General features: G+C 40.8%; 1 protein-coding gene across 2 annotated transcripts in view; it reads right to left on the reverse strand.

The window, feature by feature from the left end:
* Positions 1-18,741, reverse strand: part of ULK1 (unc-51 like autophagy activating kinase 1) — a 116,258-nt gene that overhangs the window by 46,852 nt on the left and 50,665 nt on the right. For both annotated transcript variants that reach the window (XM_068243450.1, XM_068243449.1), the window contains exons 6-8: positions 11,947-12,120; positions 8,918-8,991; positions 4,806-4,907 (exon numbers count right to left, since the gene is read on the reverse strand). In XM_068243450.1, coding sequence (XP_068099551.1) covers positions 4,806-4,907; positions 8,918-8,991; positions 11,947-12,120 — 350 coding nt within the window. The remainder of the gene's footprint in view (positions 1-4,805; positions 4,908-8,917; positions 8,992-11,946; positions 12,121-18,741) is intronic.

The following is an 18,741-nucleotide window of genomic DNA, read 5'->3' on the forward strand; positions in this document are numbered from 1 at the left end:
CCAGCACCCAGTACAGGCATGGCACCAAGTATTCACACCCATGTCACATCCAGTACCTGCACCCAGCATCCACAAGACATCCAGTACATGCACCCAGATCTTACATGGCACTAAGTATTTTCAATCAACGCCCGCATGAAACTCGATACCCAACCATAGCCAGAACCCACATGACACTCAGCACTTACACCCAGAACCCACATGGCACCCAGCATCTGCATTCAACAGCATGACAATCAATACCCCCTAGCCAAAAACGAGGTGGGGGGAGGGGGCATGCGGGGGGAGGCATTGCCAGGCCCCTTTTTTAAATTTGAGCACCCCCCACTTAAGGACCCTCTGCACGGCCCTGCCTGCGCCCAAGTCTACCGGTGCCGATTTCAAATGTATGCAGTAGCAATGTTAGGGAGACTTGCCTAAGGTGCTGGCTTGCTGAACAGGCAGAGCCAAGATTCGAACCCAGGTCGCCTGTGTCAGAGGCAGAGCCCTTAACCATTACACTATCCAGCCATCCGGGGCAGCATGTGGTTAGCACTCTTGCCTTGTAGTGCTAGGTCACCGGTTCGAATCCCAGCCAGGGCACTATCTGCACGGAGTTTGTATGTTCTCCCCATGTCTGCATTGGGTTTCCTCCGGGCACTCCGATTTCCTCCCACATCCCAAACACCTACAGATAAGTTAATTGGCTCCCTCTAAATTGACCCTAGGTTACAATACTTACATGATACAAACAGACATATGACTATGGTAGGGATTAGATTGTGAGCCTCTCTGAGTGACAGTTAAATGAAAATATACTCTGTACAGCTCTACGTAAGATGTTGGCACTATATAAATACTAAATAATAATAATAATATCCTACTGCAAGATACTCCACACAACCTAAAATGCTTGTGTATTTGATAAATATATTTACCATAAACTGTGCAACAGTCATTTTTTTAGAAAGTAAACAAGTCATTTGCTTTCAGACGGATGTGAATGGGTTAATCTAGAAGAGAGTGGTGGCTGAGATTTGCTTGTGAACTGCGTTCAGGAAACATGCGAGGCCCAGTTCAGGGTTACAAATTCCTGCTATAGTGTCACACCATATAGAAAAATACTTGTTCAGTATAACTTGCAGAACCTAAAATTCAGTCCTGACACAAACACATATATACACTGCTGATGCTTCCAGCCTCACTTCCATTGTTCCCATAGTAAGGGAGATGGGGTCTAGGGATGGTACTCCGTTCTGTTTCAGGAAGGGGCAGTACAGTTAAGATGGTGGGACTATTAAAGCTGCCATATATGCAATAACTGTCCCATCCCAATCAATAAAAGGAAGATATTGACTTTTTTTTAATGACATGGCTGTAACCTTTCGCTTCCAACAGAACTGATTGACAGCATTTGATCAATATAAATAGTTAAATATATGGAGACAGACTTCACGAGTACTGAGGAGTAGTTTTTGTATGTGGTACACCCCAGAGTGGTCATACCAGAGAAAGCTCCCCACCTGTCAGAGCAGTGGCTTACTAAAAACACTATACACAAAAGCGGATTGGTGGGAAAAAATGACAATACCAATCCAGAAACATGCTAGTGGTTTGTGCTAGTCACTTCAGACTGGGCTGTTTCTGAGGCTATAAAGACGCGTGAATAGAATAATGTCCCATAAAGTGTTGTGAAATATGCTGGTGCTACATAAATGAGCACACCAAATAAATGGGGTTTTCCACACAGACATCTGGAAGTGTATAACCCCATTAAATGTCACTATAAACTCAGTGAGTGACAACACACGGTATCTGGGAAGCAGTAGGAATACACTAGTGGGTGAGCTTACATTCTATTTCACAATATTGATTTTGCTCCGATTCTGAGAAGCATTTGAGTAACTTTGCTGTAAAGCGTGTATTCCCTTACAAACAACCTTTTGCCTTCCAGGAATAACAGTGCAATATAATGAACAGATTGCATCATTTGTTTTTACAATAAATAAAAAAGAAAATAAAAGTGATTTAAAGGAGTTGTTTATATCTGTGTCTACTCTGATAAATACATTCCTTACTGTGTGGGTATTTACACATTTCACAGACACGTGAGCAAGAAGTAACACCCAGCATGCACCACTTCAGGACAATCCATTGACTTTATGCCTGTGAAAGCCATGCATAATTCCAGAATTACTGGTTTATAGCACACCTACAGCTAAATTATTTTACATAGCTTGTTACTGCTTGTAACCTTTTAAATGCTTTGCAGTGCCTGCTGCTTGTAATCAGAGGGAGGCTTAAATTCCGACTTTACATGCTATTTCCACTGTGCCAACCAAGCCCAGCAGCAGATAGTTAATTAGCTGGCAGCTGGTTAATGATCCAGCAACTACTGGGCTTGATTGTGTTAAAGAGGAACTGTAGTCAAAATGACACAATAAATATTTTTGTTTTTACAATATTCATTTATAAATTATTTAGTCAGTGTTTGCCCTTCGTAAAATCTTTCCTCTCCCCGATTTACATTCTGAAATTTACCACAGGCCGCAACATCTTTAGTACTGCCAGGTGATCTCTTTGGAATGCTCGTCTAATGAGAGTTCTGAAACCAGTACAAAGTATACCTGGTATCCCAGAATACTCTAGGGGGGAGAATTCCACTATTCTAATAGACAGTCTAGGCTACAGCAATATGTAGCTATTGGAAGTGCTTTTTTATGCATATTTAACATACAAGTGGCTATCCTGAATAACTGACTGCATTCTACTATATGTCGCTAGAGGTCCTCCTTTAAGTTGGTGGAAATGTCCATGGAAAGTCGATAGCCAGGCTAGCCCCTATGTTTAATAGCACACATTACAATGTACTTTACAGAGCTTTTTCATTAGGGATTCATGTTGATTGTGGTATGTAGGGAGGCAGTGCCTATGAAATAGAAAGAAGAGGGAGTGGCCAAGATTAAATAGAGAGGAGTGCTGGATAGGGAGAGGAGGAAAAATACAGAAGAGTGAGGTGCGGAAAAAAAATAGGCAAGGTGCTGGCAGGAAGTAGCATGTGGAAGGAACGCAATCTCATGGCAACAGACAAATACTACAACAGCTATACAGCTGTGACACACACAGCCAGGTTTAGTTATAGCTTTTATCTGTTTATTTGTTCCTCTGTATGGCTGAAAGATTATTTTAAGCAAACCTCATTGCACTTTTACATAGAGATCAATTACCTTGAAGTGCAAATAATCTCAGTCCAGAAGAGCCACTGCTCAACAGAAACATCTGCATCAATCAATTAACCTTGATGTGTGCCTCCCACAAGGCCTGTACTCCATAAGCAAGGGCTATTTTTGTGCAGCATTAGCTTGTGTACAACATGTTCTGTAATGGTGCAAGCTGCTTAGTGCTTGGTGCAGTACGTGGGGAGGTCTGTCATACCTCACAGGTAAAGGACTAGATTATTTTTACACAGCCAGCTACAGCAAGGCAATACAGTTGAGTCAGCTTTGTCACGGAACTGGCTGATATGGCTGATTTCTTTTCTCACGCTCTTTCAGTAAGTACTGCCTCAAAGCTTAATCTGTAAATTACCTTTGTAGAACATTTGTGCCAGACAAACAATAAGAATTAATCTAGTACAGGCATGCCTAAACTGCCTTTTTTGCCTTGAACTCAGGTTAGGAGAGCAGTTATTGTTATGACACAGATGGCCAGGCATGATGGCTTATTATCTGTAAATGATGAGTCTGATTCAAACCCGATCAGGTGACAATCACATTTGACAGGGCTTCTATCGAGAGGTGATAATTAGTGTATCCAATCTCTGCAAATGCTTGTTCAGAAACTTTCTGTTCTAGCAGGCAGAAAGCATCCTCTTCAGTAAAACAATTATTACAGTATACTGTGAGTTACATTACTTGAAAAAACAGCTCAAGAGGATAACATTGTGAAAGATAATAGGTCTGTTCTGATCAGTACTATTCGAAGAATAGTTCTGATCAGTAATGCAACATACTTGACTCACCAATTTTGCTCCTGTTTTAAAGCAGAAACTCATCAATGGCACTGCTTACAAAAAAAAAAAAAAAAAAAAAAAAAAAAAAAGCCACGAGCAGCCCAAGCTCCCTACTCATGGGATTTTTTTCTAAAAGGTCATATTTTTTTTCTGACCCGGCTGACCTCATGCTTGACAGGCAGAAGTAGTACCTCTGGCCCTCTCAGCTGACTTTTTGTAATTTACAAAGATCAAATAATGCTGGCAAGCAATAGGTACAGTTTAAAAATAAATAATCCTTCTCACTTCAGGTTCCCTTTAAGTTCATTACAATCTCACAGTTATTAGAAAGGTGGATATTTGTATTTCAATCATATTTTGAGTGTGTACAGGTGTACACATTACCTATAAAGTATATTATGCTCAAGTCCTGTCTCTCTGCAAGCTCACCCTTCATGTTCAGTGTGCAGGTACCTATGCCAGATCTGATGAGAACACAAGACAAAGCTGGCTACTGTTACAAAGAGAGGAGTCAGGTTCTGTCAGCGATGTATACCGCTTACAAGCACAGACATAAAAGTCTTTGGTTACCCCATTGATGAGCTTGATGAAGATCTAAGCTCATTTGAACAGGGTTAACAAAAGGTTGGTTGCGTTCACAGGTTATTGAGTGGACGATACAATAGCAATTCCACGATCAATGAATGAAAATTGCACTGTTTCAAAACCAACAGAAAAACTAGCAGTGTACAATGGCAGTTCTCAATCTAAAATGAACAGCTGCATTTCACAGTTCACTAGTCAGCAGTGAATTGATTGAAAAGATGAAACCTACCTGGAATGGAGCCTTGCCAGTTAGACACTGATAGATGATAGTGCCAATGCTCCACAAGTCTGCTTTGGCGTCGTAGTGCTGGGACATAATTACCTCAGGTGCCTTGTAAAGAGGAAAAAGCAAGTACGTTTTATTAGACATGTCTAATACAGCATAACATTACCTCTACCGGTACTTAGGGTGTAAATACTCCCAAAAATGATGGTCATTTATCATATCACAGTAGCTATAGGGACAATAGAGATATACTGTATTTGATAAGAATAAGCCAAAACAAGGCTTTCTATATTAAGATGACAATATAAAAAAAAATCAGACTTTCAGAAGTATTCTGAGCAGTAACTATGCCATATATCACTACACTGGCTGTTATGATTTCTAGTTATTTTCTTGTTGCCAACTGGCTTAAGAGTGTGTGCACCGGGGTACTTGGAGTCGCAGTTGGAGTCGGTGGTTTCATACACTGATGAGTCTGAGTCGGATGATTTTTGTACCATATCTACAGCCCTAGTGAGTATTAGACTAAGGAATCGGAGTTGAGAAATCTGACCCATTTTGGGTACCTGGAGTCTGAGGTTTTATAAACTGAGGAGTTGGAGTCGGATGATTTTTGTACTGACTCCACAGCCCTGGTCTGCACTGGTTCAATGTATCTAACAAATATATAATAATATTCTGAGCTCTCAGTTAAGATGGCCACAAATGGGCCTAAAGGGGCCTAATCTGGCAAATGACGCTGGGAGCAGTAGTTAATCCCTTGGGTGACAGTTCAGGGCTAAATTCTGTAAAGATGCATCACTGACCTAGAGGCTAGTGATGTGTTTGTTGCTATGGAGCAAGGATGATGCATGGTGCTGGAGCAAGATGGAGCACCTTTGGGGATCCAGGGTTGCTCAGGCTTTGGACATCGCTAAAGATGCAGCATGCTGGGAGGCTCCTGTACACATGCCATCTACGGCGAGTATAATCCAGAGTGTGTACGTGGCTTTAGCAAGTGACTTGGCCATTAATATAGGCCTATGACTATGCTTACTGCATGACACTGAGCTTTAGATACAAGTTTTAAATGATACATGAAAAAAAAACAGATGCATAGGTTAACTAGAATGCAAGTTCATAGAAAACTGCACGGCACTGCGGATCCCCACATATATACACAGCTTCATCCCTATAGTGAGTATGTAGTATGCTGCTGTTTAATAACAGCACAGATGACATTTGTTACCCTGAACCTCTTTTCTCATGTCTTATTCAGCAATATTAAAGTCCTGCATCTCAAACAGACAATTGAATAGTTAAATTACATCTGAATATGCTAACTACCATTCCTAACCTCTCCCTTCTGATGACCATGCTGTCTAGGAGGAGAGAAGGCAGCATGAGTAAGGAGAAGGGATGAGATGAGAACTGATCACAAGGAAGTGATGATCAAGATTTTACTTTCATATGGTTGGATAAGACAAAAGAACAGGTGGGCATAGTGAAAAAAAAAAGTTGTGCCTTTATTAAACAATTCTGTTTTCAGGAAATAACAGTGAATTAATTTGTATGGATTAATTACAGGTTAGTTTAAATTATTCTGGAGTGTCTAAAGAGCTGATATTGCGACAAAGTTTAACAAACGTTCTACTTCACACACAGCTATGAAACGCTTACAGGAGCTCTATCAAACCATGTGTTCTAAAATGACAACGTACAAATAATGTCTAAGTAGCTGTGTAAACATTTTCCTACTTTTCATGTTAAATATCAGAGGCAAAAGCTTTAATTAATTGTGTGTAGATTTTAGCTACGCTTGGAATGTCTCATTTGCAGAGGTATGAATCTGTAAGAATGTCTGCAACCTGACCTGCTAAGAGCAGTGTAATATTGAAGCAGATTACCTGACAGGCTTTTGTTTTCATATATCAGGTTTCACACACACAATTACAGATGTTTATGTTGCACATAAGATACATTTCCTCTGCTCTCTGTGAGAGAAAGCTCTGCCTGTTTCTGACTGAGCTCTCTGCGCACATAGAGTTAATGATGCACTGTGAAGGGAATTGCCCCCCCCCCCCCCATGGCTGAGTCTGCTGTCAGAATTTCAGCAGACTGCCATCAGAAAAGTGTGAAAGGGATTAGATAACAGTAATCAGAGAGATAAGGATTCAGATGTATACACCAACACTTAGCAGCACTTCCCAAACATTTCCTATCTCAATTGAAAAAGACGTGTTAATCGATAGTGTCCCTTTAAGACAACGCAGAGGCTATTTCTCAATATCTCAGCCTCTCATCTGCATAGGAAGGCTAGTTAGGATTCAACGGAAGCCGTGTGCAGATGTTAGGGAAATGCAGTGAATCACCCCATATAAATAAAAGCTCATATGTGCCTTACAGCACAGGAGCTGCACAGGACCTGACTGACAATGAGGATAGAAGCACTCTGATGACTGCTGGGCACATGGCAGCTGTTTACAGATAGGCGCCCCGCTGCCAGCAGTCACGCAATACAATTCTTACTGACAGATGTGGCTTCTTCCATCAACAAGGCAAAGACAAGGTACCAGGCTGTACGCTGCTTCACTGCCACTCTAATCTTGTAATGGGAGTCAAAGTGGAACCTAAGTGAATTTCACAAAATATAGACACTCTTCTGATGTCATTGCCAAGTGTTTAAGTGGAATATTTCTGAATTAGGTGCATGGCCCAAATGCTAGATTTCTCATATCATCTGTAAGGTTTATTTTAGCACAATTCAGTGCAAATGCAAAATAAAAATCTACAATAACAATACAGTGAACTAATTACCATAGTATAATAGAAAATCTACTATTAACTCCTGAGGGAAAGAAAGTTAAAGGTAGCCATACATTAGGTGACTCATCCAATTATTATAATCTGAATCGGAGCAGCCAAGTGCATGCCGATCGACAGAAATTAGTTGCATTAATTAGTCGGACAAGCTGCAAGATGTCAAGCCGTCGTGGTCGGTCGGGTGCGCGGTGGTAACAGTGAACGATATTGGAACGAGTGACGAACTCAATGAAACCCCTGGCACTGTTCCCCTGATGTATAAGTGTGTGTGCATGTGTGCATTTATACATTACCTGTCCTGTGTTGTGGTGCCCATCCGTCTTCTGAATCCATCCGGTCTTCGGTTATCCCCATACATGCCACCGGCGTGTGAAGTTACACGCCTCGCCAGCGGCATGTATGGGGCTATGGAAGAGCGGCGGATTCAGACAACGGACCGGCACCGCTACACAGTACAGGTAATGTATAAATGCACACACATTTATACATTAGGGCAGGGGTGTCAAACTCAAATACAAAGTGGGACGAATATGAACACTGGGACTTAGTCACGGGCCAACCTCAATGTTTACTGGTTACCTTTATCCTTTATAAAGTTCCCAGGTGTCTAATAGCCCCCCTCCAACCCCTATACAGTTCCCTGGTGTCTATTGGTCCTCCCTTCCCAACACAGTTTCCTGGTGTTCTAGGGCTTCACCTCCAGTATAGCTTCCCTGGTGGTCAGAGTGGGCCAAACATAATGCAAAGTGGGGAAACCACTTGAGGGCCAAATTGAATGGCTCTGCGGGCCAGAGTTTGGCATGTATGCATTAGGGGAACAGCGGCAGGCTTGGACGAGATTTTATGCCGAAATTGATGGGGAATTGGCCTGCGGTGTATGGGCAGCCAACAGATCGCTCTCTAATCAGATTCGATCAGAGAGAGATCTGTTTCTTGGTGGAATTGGCCCATAATCGCTAGATGTATGGCCACCTTAAAGGGCAACTTTCAACAATAAGGAATGTAAACACACATCCCATTTTATTACATACCGTACTGGATGGAGTATGGGACAATGTGAGTACATATTTCCAGTTCTCATCGTTGCACATACAAGTTCCAACTACTGTGAGAATGCCATTTACTGGATCATTAACATTTCCTCTTATGAAAAGGTTACAAAAAGAGAAAAAATACAGCAGTACAAACTGCTTATTAAGTAACACATATCATTATTATCGTTATTATACTGCAGCTGCCGATTATAATTAAGGTACCCCATAGGTCTGATCATCTACAGTTAGCATGGAATGGTAGCAAAACTATATTTTTACCATGTACATAGGAGATCCACAGAGAGTGGCAGCCATCATGTTGTTCTGCAGGTATCTTGCAAATCCAAAATCCGCTGTAAACAAATACACATTTTTTTTAAGTATCCTGACAAAGCTCAACGAATATACACAATAGCAAAGATTTGGGACATACGAGTTATGTATTTACACCATTTTAATGAAACATTGCCTATATTGGCTGATCACACAAATAAGTACATAGAAGCCTACTACAATGTCAAAACACAATTAAAATAATCAAAATAATGATAATTACAAAAACAAGGGGAAAAAAAACTGCTCTACAATAGAGTTCTCAGAGTAAGTGGCATTACGTATCACTGCATTTTAAGAATTAGGAAGTCCAAAAATCAAATACTTTATGAGCTATTCTGATGTTATCAAACCCACCAAAACAGTGAGTTTTGTAAATAAAGGCCACATAATCTCATGTTGGCCTTTTCTGAAGAGCCACACTTCCCAAATTGCAACCTGCACTTCAAAAGCAATAATGTCCAGTTTAATCAACACACCATCCTGAAATACTATATTTAGGGTGCACTGATCAGACTTCAAATGAGATCACAGAGGGGTGAGTAAACCTTCTAAACAAACTAAAATAGGCAATAGTGGTAGATTTACAGGGAAAGGTATGGAGAAACTTGTTACAGTGTATACAATATACAGGCATCATCTATTTGGGAAGGAACAGGCATAGAGGGGGTCTTCCTAAAGGTGGCCACACACCATAACATTTTTTAAATATCTGTTCAATTTAAGAATTGCAATCAATTTTTCTGACTGATTGTAACATTTCAAAAATATGACCAATGTACCACACACTGCATTTACTGTTCAATTTTTCCCCAATTATGATAAAAATTATTGGAAACTCTGACAAAATTGCTAGGGTGTGTATATTAATAAATTGACAATCTAACACACACCATACAATCTTTAGAAAGATTGAAGAAAAATATCTGGCATTCCGGTTCGATAAAAATCGAAGAAAACTGGAAATCCGATCGGATTTTTCAGTCGAATGAAAAAAAGGTTTCGTTTATTGCAGGAGATCCGATAGTTTTTATGTAATTGATGAAAAATCTGATCATTTTATTGTATCGTGTGTGGCCACCTTAACTCTTTAGGGAAGCAAAACCAGTAAGGCATTATAGCAGCAATATTTGATGGGGAGTCATGTAGCAATGCTGCAAGCTATCCTATTCCAATTTACACCATTGCCAAAACTAGATTGCTTTTTTTGACAACACTGTATTCCCTATGCAATCACTTCCTGGGTTTGCCATAAAATAATTGATTGTATACAGTATATTTATTGAAAAAACACGAACTGTAGAAAAGATGATGTTACTAGTTAGGGGCCTTTTCCACTGCAAATTGCAACTACCATTTTCCGCAATTTTTCATGCTATCATCATTTTTAAAGCTAAAGGGAGGGGCTTTATGCACCAAAGGGAAATTTCATGAAAACTGCATAGCACTGTGCTTGCTACGTGACTTTCATGCAGTCCCATAGACTTGAACCTAAATGCAACCGCAGGAAAACAGCAGCATGTAATGCACTTGCATTCAGGTTAAAATGACATCGCGTTTAATTGTGGAAATGAAGCACTGTGATTACATTAATAACCACGTGCCCCTGTAATTTCTGAAGCACGGTAAAATTGCGCATGACCCGATTTTAGGGTCAGACCACGGGCAGTAAAAAAAAGAACTCACTGAACCCAGCACACAAAAGGGCAGATAATATCAGGACAGGGGGACATGAGAAAGAAAAACAGGCAAGACTCCATGCAGACAGATGACTGCAAGCCAGCTTTGAGTTTGGTCCAGAATGTCTATCTGAAGCAAGCAGCTGTCTGAAAATGAGAGAGATTGTGATTCTACCAGCAGATATGCCTGCAGATGCTTGCAGCCTCACTTATGGCAAGCCATGTCTTCTGAACAATATTACATTTTAAGAACAACAAGAAAAGAAACAGTTGTGACTACAGTGCGTCAACTATAAATAACCAGATAAAATACTTGGCTACAAGGCGCCAGGAAAGGGAGTTGAAACAAAGCCAGGGTCACGGGAATAAGGCACCTACAAAAGCCTATGACATATTCTATACAGAACCTATATATAACAATAGGCATGTCTCTACATGTCAGAGGAATGACTAATATGATTAAATTAATGTTTATCATACACTTTAGAAAAATCATTAAAGGAACAGCTGATGCAATGTGTACATTATTATACATATATTATTATGTACAGTGCATATATAAAAGAATCACTTCCTTCAACACGTTCACATTATGTATTTTGTGAGAACATTAACATTTAAAACAGATCTCCAGGAATATAAAATCTATAAATATTTACCCCCCTCGAACCTACCGTGCTCACACAGTGGCTACAATTTTCAAACCCAAAATATGATATTCATTCATTTTATTATAAAGAGAGACTATCCTGACCCGCATCTATGCATGCATGGGGCAGTTTTTCCATTTTGAAAGCTGGCAAATTCTTGGTGAGTTTACTTAACCCATTAGCAACTTCAATAGAGTTATCTCATTTAAAATAAGTGCACTGCTTTTCACTTCAGAACTCAGGCTGTAAATTCTTGGAATGCTTTGATCTCTCTCTACTGAACAGAAAATATAGAAACTGAAAGCAGAAGTCCTCTGTTATTGTCTTACACTGCCCCCTAGTGATAAGCGGCCATAAATGCTCATTACAGCAGTACTAATTAGAAGCAGGGAAATGTAACACGTAAGAAATAAAAAAAAGTGCTCAAATAAATTGTCCTGGAGCACTTGCAAGCCTCTAAATAAATTGGCTGCTAAAGGTTTTAAGTATTCTTGATTCAATGTTTCATGCTGAAATTCTTTGGAAAGTATGACTTTGGTGACTATATAAATCTCTATCTAGATCTATCGCTGGTCCATTATACCATGTGATCAGGTCCAACAAACTGACATCTGGTATTTAGAGGCAGCAACCACTGACATCTCACCTATTTTAATGCGGATGTTGTTGGGGTTGGACCTGCGCCCTCCAGTGCATGAAAGAAGAATGTTCTGGGGCTTCAGGTCTCGGTGAATTATCCCTTTGCTGTGCAGCATCTTCATAGCACCAGCAATCTGCTGGAGAAATAGCCGGATGGTGTCTTCACTCAACGTCCGCATTGCTGAAGGGCAGAAAGGATTTTCAGAGTCACAGAATAAGTAAGGTGGGGTTTAACAAACCTTATTACTGCCGAAAATTTTCACAAAACATTTGACTGTTCAACAATATAACTGTAAGACACGAGTGCAGTCAGTGCAGTGTTTTTCTATGTGTCAGACTGTGTCTATGTACAATTCTTGTGGGTACACTCTATATTGTCCCCTTCTTTCACTTGGTCAGTTCTGAAAAGGACAGGGGTTATAGTGGAACTTCAGACAACTATGCCTGGGAGATCTTTGTGTTATATGCCACTGCCCAGGCAACAAGAACCTTACCCAAAATGCATGCTGTAACTAAGTGTCTTATATGTTCTGTGGGGGTTGTTGGGAGTGTAGCAACGCTACTTCCACAGATTCACAATAAGGGGTAGGCACAGCTACACTGAGCTTCCACTACAAGGGAATGCAATGGTCTAGAAACCTCAGCAAGAAACTGTGCCCAAGAAGGGCAATACTAGAAGTAAAGGCACAGCATGATGTACTTTTAAACACATATTTTAAATGTATAAGCAATCATTAACCATCTCCACTCAAAACACACACTCACAACAAACTGGAACGCTAGCAGAGATAAAAACAACTAACTTGCAAAATTATATTCATTTGCAAGAATGGAGGTTGGACTGCAGTGATTTTGTACTGGACCAATTCACCAGCACTGCAGTTCCCTCCTTAGAACTGGTCCCTACTCTACTGGTCCCCAGTCAGCAAGCAAGCAAACACTTCCTTCTCTAGAACCTGAAAGTCAAGCTGAGGCAATCTCTGGATCTACCTTTAAAGAGTACCTTTAGTGAGGGTAAAAAAAAAGTTAATTTACCTCAGTAGGGGGAAAAGCCTTTGGATGGTCCCTCCCTTCCTGAGCAAGACCCCTTTAGACAACATTCAACATTAATGATTATATATTGCTCAGATTGCTCCTCACCATGTATGAGTGCAAGCTGTACAGCTTGAACCTGGGCAGTAGTACGGAGCTGCAAATGCATGGCTTTTTGAGTTTGTATGAGTGGCTCCGTACGCAGACCTACTGGCTCCTGCACAGTGCAGTCGAGCTGTAACACGGAGGTAAGCGTTGCCATGAAGATAAAGTGAGTCCTGTCCAGCAGCAGAGGAGTCATTCTCTAGAGTTTTCCCCTACTGAAGTATAAAACTTTTTATTTTTTTATGACTTCAGGTTTACTTTAAGCAAAGAGAACACATGCATGCACATAAATCAGTCTTAAGCCTCCAGGGTGCACTACTCACACCATTAAAATAATAAATGGGCTGTGCTGGCATGGGGCAAGGGAGCTAAAGCCTGTCCACAATGGCTGCTAAGATGCATATATAAACAAGGGCAGCCATGTTCATTGTGCTAATAAGGGAAAAACAGGGGCTGAGGTTGGTTAATGGTTGCTTCTAGGAAACTGATCACTCCCCTCAGCACCTACGTTTCCAATATTCCTGTCCCAGCAGGAGAAGCATAGCTACTCTGGTTTGTGTATGTTTTTTTAAAGTATCAAACATATAATATCGAATTTCTACAATTTTTGCCTTTGATCCCTTTAAAATGCATGTCACAATTTTTAGTTTGCGTTCACACAATGCTATGGGAGGCTTGTTCAGGCGACACTTCCCATCCTCACATGAAACAGAAGCCTTTTTCTTATAAAATCACAATGATTGTAAACAGCACTCTGTGTAATCCGGCTACTCAGTAGCTTTGCCAGTTCTGCACCGCTGACTGGAACTTAAAAAAAAAAAAAAACTTTGCTAGCTCACTAATCTAAAGGCTGGAGGGTTAATGCACTTATGAAAATACAGTCTGTACTGAAGTAATACTTCAGAGCAACACAGGAAACCAGAGGTTACACACCCAGCAAACGTGGGAAAGCTAGGAGATTACAGAGGATTGATGAATAGCGCAGTGGTAAAAATCTCATATACATTATAACCAAACTTATATATATAAAAATTTAACTGTAGATAACTCTGCAACATGTGTTACAGTGTATGAAGAGCTGCATATAACAAATGCATAACAGAAATGATAGCTGTTGTGGAATTTAAGATTTAAATACCAGTTCTTCTTTGTTTTTAAAATAAAAAAAATATTGCTTTAAAACGTTTTGCTCCTGTACTTGCTCTGTCGTGAGACATGCATAGGATCAATGCTTTATTATGGGGACTTGTGCAACCTCCCTCAATTGAGATTAACAATATTAATTCATAGATTATTTAGTCAGAGTTTGCCAATTGTAAAATCTTTCCTCTCCCCGATTTATATTCTGAAATTTATCACTGGTGGTGACATCTTTGGTTCTGTCTGGTGATCTGCACAGAATGTTCATTGCTGAGACATCTATGCACAAAAGGAGATATTGCTTGCTTGGCAGTTGAAAAAATCTGTTATTTCCCACAATGTAACGAGGTTCACAGACAAAAAACTGCCAGGACCATGGTCATGACATCACACTGTGGGAGGGGTTTCGCCACAATATCAGCCACACAGACCCCCTGCTGATCTTTTGGAGAAAAGGTAAAGATTTCTCGTGGGAAAGGGGGTATCTGCTACTGATTGGAATGAAGTTTAATCCTTGGGTAAAGTTTTAAATGGTAAGCCATTTCTTCCAGTCAGAACATAACCATTTAATTGTCTGTCTTGTCTCTGTGGCCCATGGAGTTGGCAGGTTAGCATCTGAATAAATCAGTCTGATTTATGCCGCATTACAAATGAAGATATAGCTCTCCAAAGACAAATGTCTGCTAATATGTTTTTATTAAGTTTCCACTAATAATAGTAAATATTCAAGTCTGTAAGAAGAAAAATGCCAAAACAAATAAGCTACCGCCTTGCTTATGTTACTACTAAACTGCTAATGTTTTGCACACACAAGCATGTAGGCCTTGTTCAAATAGACATTTTGTGACTGGTGTTTTTTTTTTTTTTTAAGCTTTGTACAAAACATTCACCTGTACACTATATTATAATAGGACAGTTCACTGCAGCAGTCAGAGGTAGCATTTACATAGCTCATCACGGCTGTTCAGTGGAAGTCTATAAAACACCTGTTAAATGCTTATTTTTCTTAAAAAATGCCTACACTGAGTATGTCAGCATTTGGCAACTGAGGTTAGCATTTGGCATTCACAGTGTTAAACTCATTTACTTCACACTGACATATTCTTGCCTGCTTTAAGAAGCCAGGAAAATCCCTAAAAGACCTTAGCAAGAGCAATCTACGGTAACCTTTTAATCAGTTCACATGGGCATTTGGTTGATGTGGAGTTACACACCACTAGAAAACAGCTGCTTTGCAGGGGCTCGCTCCCCTTCCCCTCTCACTTTCCACAGGACAGGGGAGCTTTCTCTAGTCTAGCACTGGATCACAGTCTGCTCTCTTCACCGCCACAGACATACATTCTGGAGGTGAGCTATGCAGCCACACTTCTGTTGGCCACAAGGGTGTGTGGTTGAGATGTCAGCACTTGTGTAGTGTTAGGGAATGACTGCTACACTTGTTGGGGGAAGTCATTATGAGCATAATTGCTGTGGGGTCAACAAAAGGGGAGGAAGGAACTTACGGAGGGGGGTCCATGGGTTGTAGTCCGGAGCAGTGCTTTTCAGCGCTGCTAGATTTGGGCGCAACCGGCGCCACCATAGACTTCAATAGGATTCATTCCTATTGAAGCGCTCAGTGAGTAACGTCGGCTCCGTCAGAAGACGGAGCCGAGGTTGCTTAAAAACATAATAATTCGGCCTCCAGCAATCGCTGGAAGCCGAATTATTTCATTCCCCCACTATCCATGTCGGCCTGGAGGGGGAATAGTAATTAAATCGGCCCGGACTTGTGCAGAAGCAGGATCAGCTATATACCGCTGTATCCTGCGCCCAAGTCTACCGGCGCCGATTTCAAATGTACTCGTAGTCATGCCTTGCTGCATGCAGCATTTCTGGAGCTGCAGAGGCTTAGAAAATGATGGTTAAATAGCCTCTGTGGATAAGCTCTGAGACTGGCTCCTATACAGCAGTGTACCTACAGGGCAGCAGCCCCTATGATCGCAGGGGGGCTCAGAGCTGTAAGGGGCCCCGATTACTACTTCCTTCCCTCTGATGAAGGTATTATATCAGGTACTTATGAGGCTACACTTGTTATGGGTGTGAAGATTATGATGCCCACACTTGTTTTAAGACCATTGATGGGCCCCCAAACTGTGAGAGTCACCAGGGGAAGAGTGTGAACACTGAGGGGCCCCATCAAAGTAGGGGCCCTATGACTTGTAGTTATGTCTTTGCTCCTATAAATGCTAAACAAACACAATAAAAACTCTCAAATGCCAAGAAAGCCCAGACCACTGTTTTACTGCATTTGTATTTAGCGTCTGCCTTTGTATAGACTAAACAGGGATTCTGAGAGATCATAAACAGTGCTGTTACTAATGAACAGCTGAAGCATCTTCCTCCCCAGACACCAGCATGCTACAGCTGAGTAATGCATACATTTGTAGGAGAGTCCCTTGGGGGATTTATAAACCAGGTACTCATCATCGCTCTCCACGGGATTCAGTATAAGTCGTTTATTTGTTCCCAGGACACCGCTCTGCCGGTAGCACTGGGAAGTAACTATATCCATTTGTTTATTCCTGTGGACTGAGGTTGTGGCACAATCATCCTCGCAGCAATGGTGCTGTTTGTTTCTACATATTTGTTCCTTCTTCTCATCTCTCTGGCATGAGGCCTGTTTCACAGGGACAGCACATGCTGCCTATCCATATCAATGGAGAGCCTGGAGTGTAGGAATGGCCAGAGCACTGTAACACGCTGCTTGCCTGACATGGCACGTCATGAAAGCAGTGGCCATAACCACATCTATGGAGCAACTTAAGTTCAACATATTCCCAGCAATCCCAACAAAAGGCCTTGCAAACTCAGTAACTGTTCACTCTCCAAGCTCTCTGCAGCTCTCTATCATAAGACCTGGTCTGCTTAATCTGTTACACAGCCACAACCAAGATGTAGCATTTTTAACCACTTCAGGACCACAGTCTTTTCGCCCCTTAAGGACCAGAGCCTTTTTCTCCATTCAGACCACTGCAGCTTTCACGGTTTATTGCTCGGTCATACAACCTACCACCTAAATGAATTTTACCTCCTTTTCTTGTCACTAATACAGCTTTCTTTTGATGCTATTTGATTGCTGCTGCGAGTTTTACTTTTTATTATATTCATCAAAAAAGACATGAATTTTGTCAAAAAAATGACTTTTTTAACTTTCTGTGCTGACATTTTTCAAATAAAGTAAAATTTCCTATACATTTGAGCGCGAAAGTTATTCTGCTACATGTCTTTGATAAAAAAAAAAACATTCAGTGTATATTTATTGGATTGGGTAAAAGTTATAGCGTTTACAAACTATGGTGCCAAAAGTGAATTTTCCCATTTTCAAGCATCTCTGACTTTTCTGCGCACCTGTCATGTTTCATGAGGGGCTAAAATTCCAGGATAGTACAAATACCCCCCAAATGACCCCATTTTGGAAAGAAGACATCCCAAAGTATTCAGTGAGAGGCATGGTGAGTTCATAGAAGATTTTATTTTTTGTCACAAGTTAGCGGAAAATGACAGTTTGTGACAAAAAAAAAAAAAAAAAAAAGTTTCCATTTCTTCTAACTTGCGACAAAAAAAAATGAAATCTGCCACAGACTCACTATGCTCCTCTCTGAATACCTTGAAGTGTCTACTTTCCAGAATGGGGTCATTTGTGGGGTGTGTTTACTGTCCTGGCATTTGGGGGGTGCCTAATTGTAAGCACCCCTGTAAAGCCTAAAGATGCTCATTGGACTTTGGGCCCCTTAGCGCAGTTAGGCCGCAAAAAAGTGCCACACATGTGGTATTGCCGTACTCAGGAAAAGTAGTATAATGTGTTTTGGGGTGTATTTTTACACATACACATGCTGGGTGGGAGAAATATCTCCGTAAATGACAATTTTTTTTATTTTTTTTACACACAATTGTCTATTTATAGAGATATTTCTCCCACTCAGCATGGGTATGTGGAAAAATACACCCCAAAACACATTATACTACTTCTCCTGAGTACGGCGATACCACATGTGTGGCACTTTTTTGCACCCTAACTGCGCTAAGGGGCCCAAAGTCCAATGAGTACCTTTAGGATTTCACAGGTCATTTTGAGAAATTTCGTTTCAAGACTACTCCTCACGGTTTAGGGCCCCTAAAATGCCAGGACAGTATAGGAACCCCACAAATTACCCCATTTTAGAAAGAAGACACCCCAAGGTATTCCGTTAGATGTATGGTGAGTTCATAGAAGATTTTTTTTTTTTGTCACAAGTTAGCGGAAATTGATTTTAATTGTTTTTTTTCACAAAGTGTCATTTTCCGCTAACTTGTGACAAAAAATAAAATCTTCTATGAACTCGCCATTCTCCTAACGGAATACCTTGGGGTGTCTTCTTTCTAAAATGGAGTCATTTGTGGGGTTCCTATACTGCCCTGGTATTTTAGGGGCCCTAAACCGTGAGGAGTAGTCTTGAAACCAAATGTGGCAAAATGACCTGTGAAATCCTAAAGGTACTCATTGGAC

This window comes from Hyperolius riggenbachi, chromosome 1 (genome assembly GCF_040937935.1).
Source record: "Hyperolius riggenbachi isolate aHypRig1 chromosome 1, aHypRig1.pri, whole genome shotgun sequence".
Taxonomy (NCBI): Eukaryota; Metazoa; Chordata; class Amphibia; order Anura; family Hyperoliidae; genus Hyperolius; species Hyperolius riggenbachi.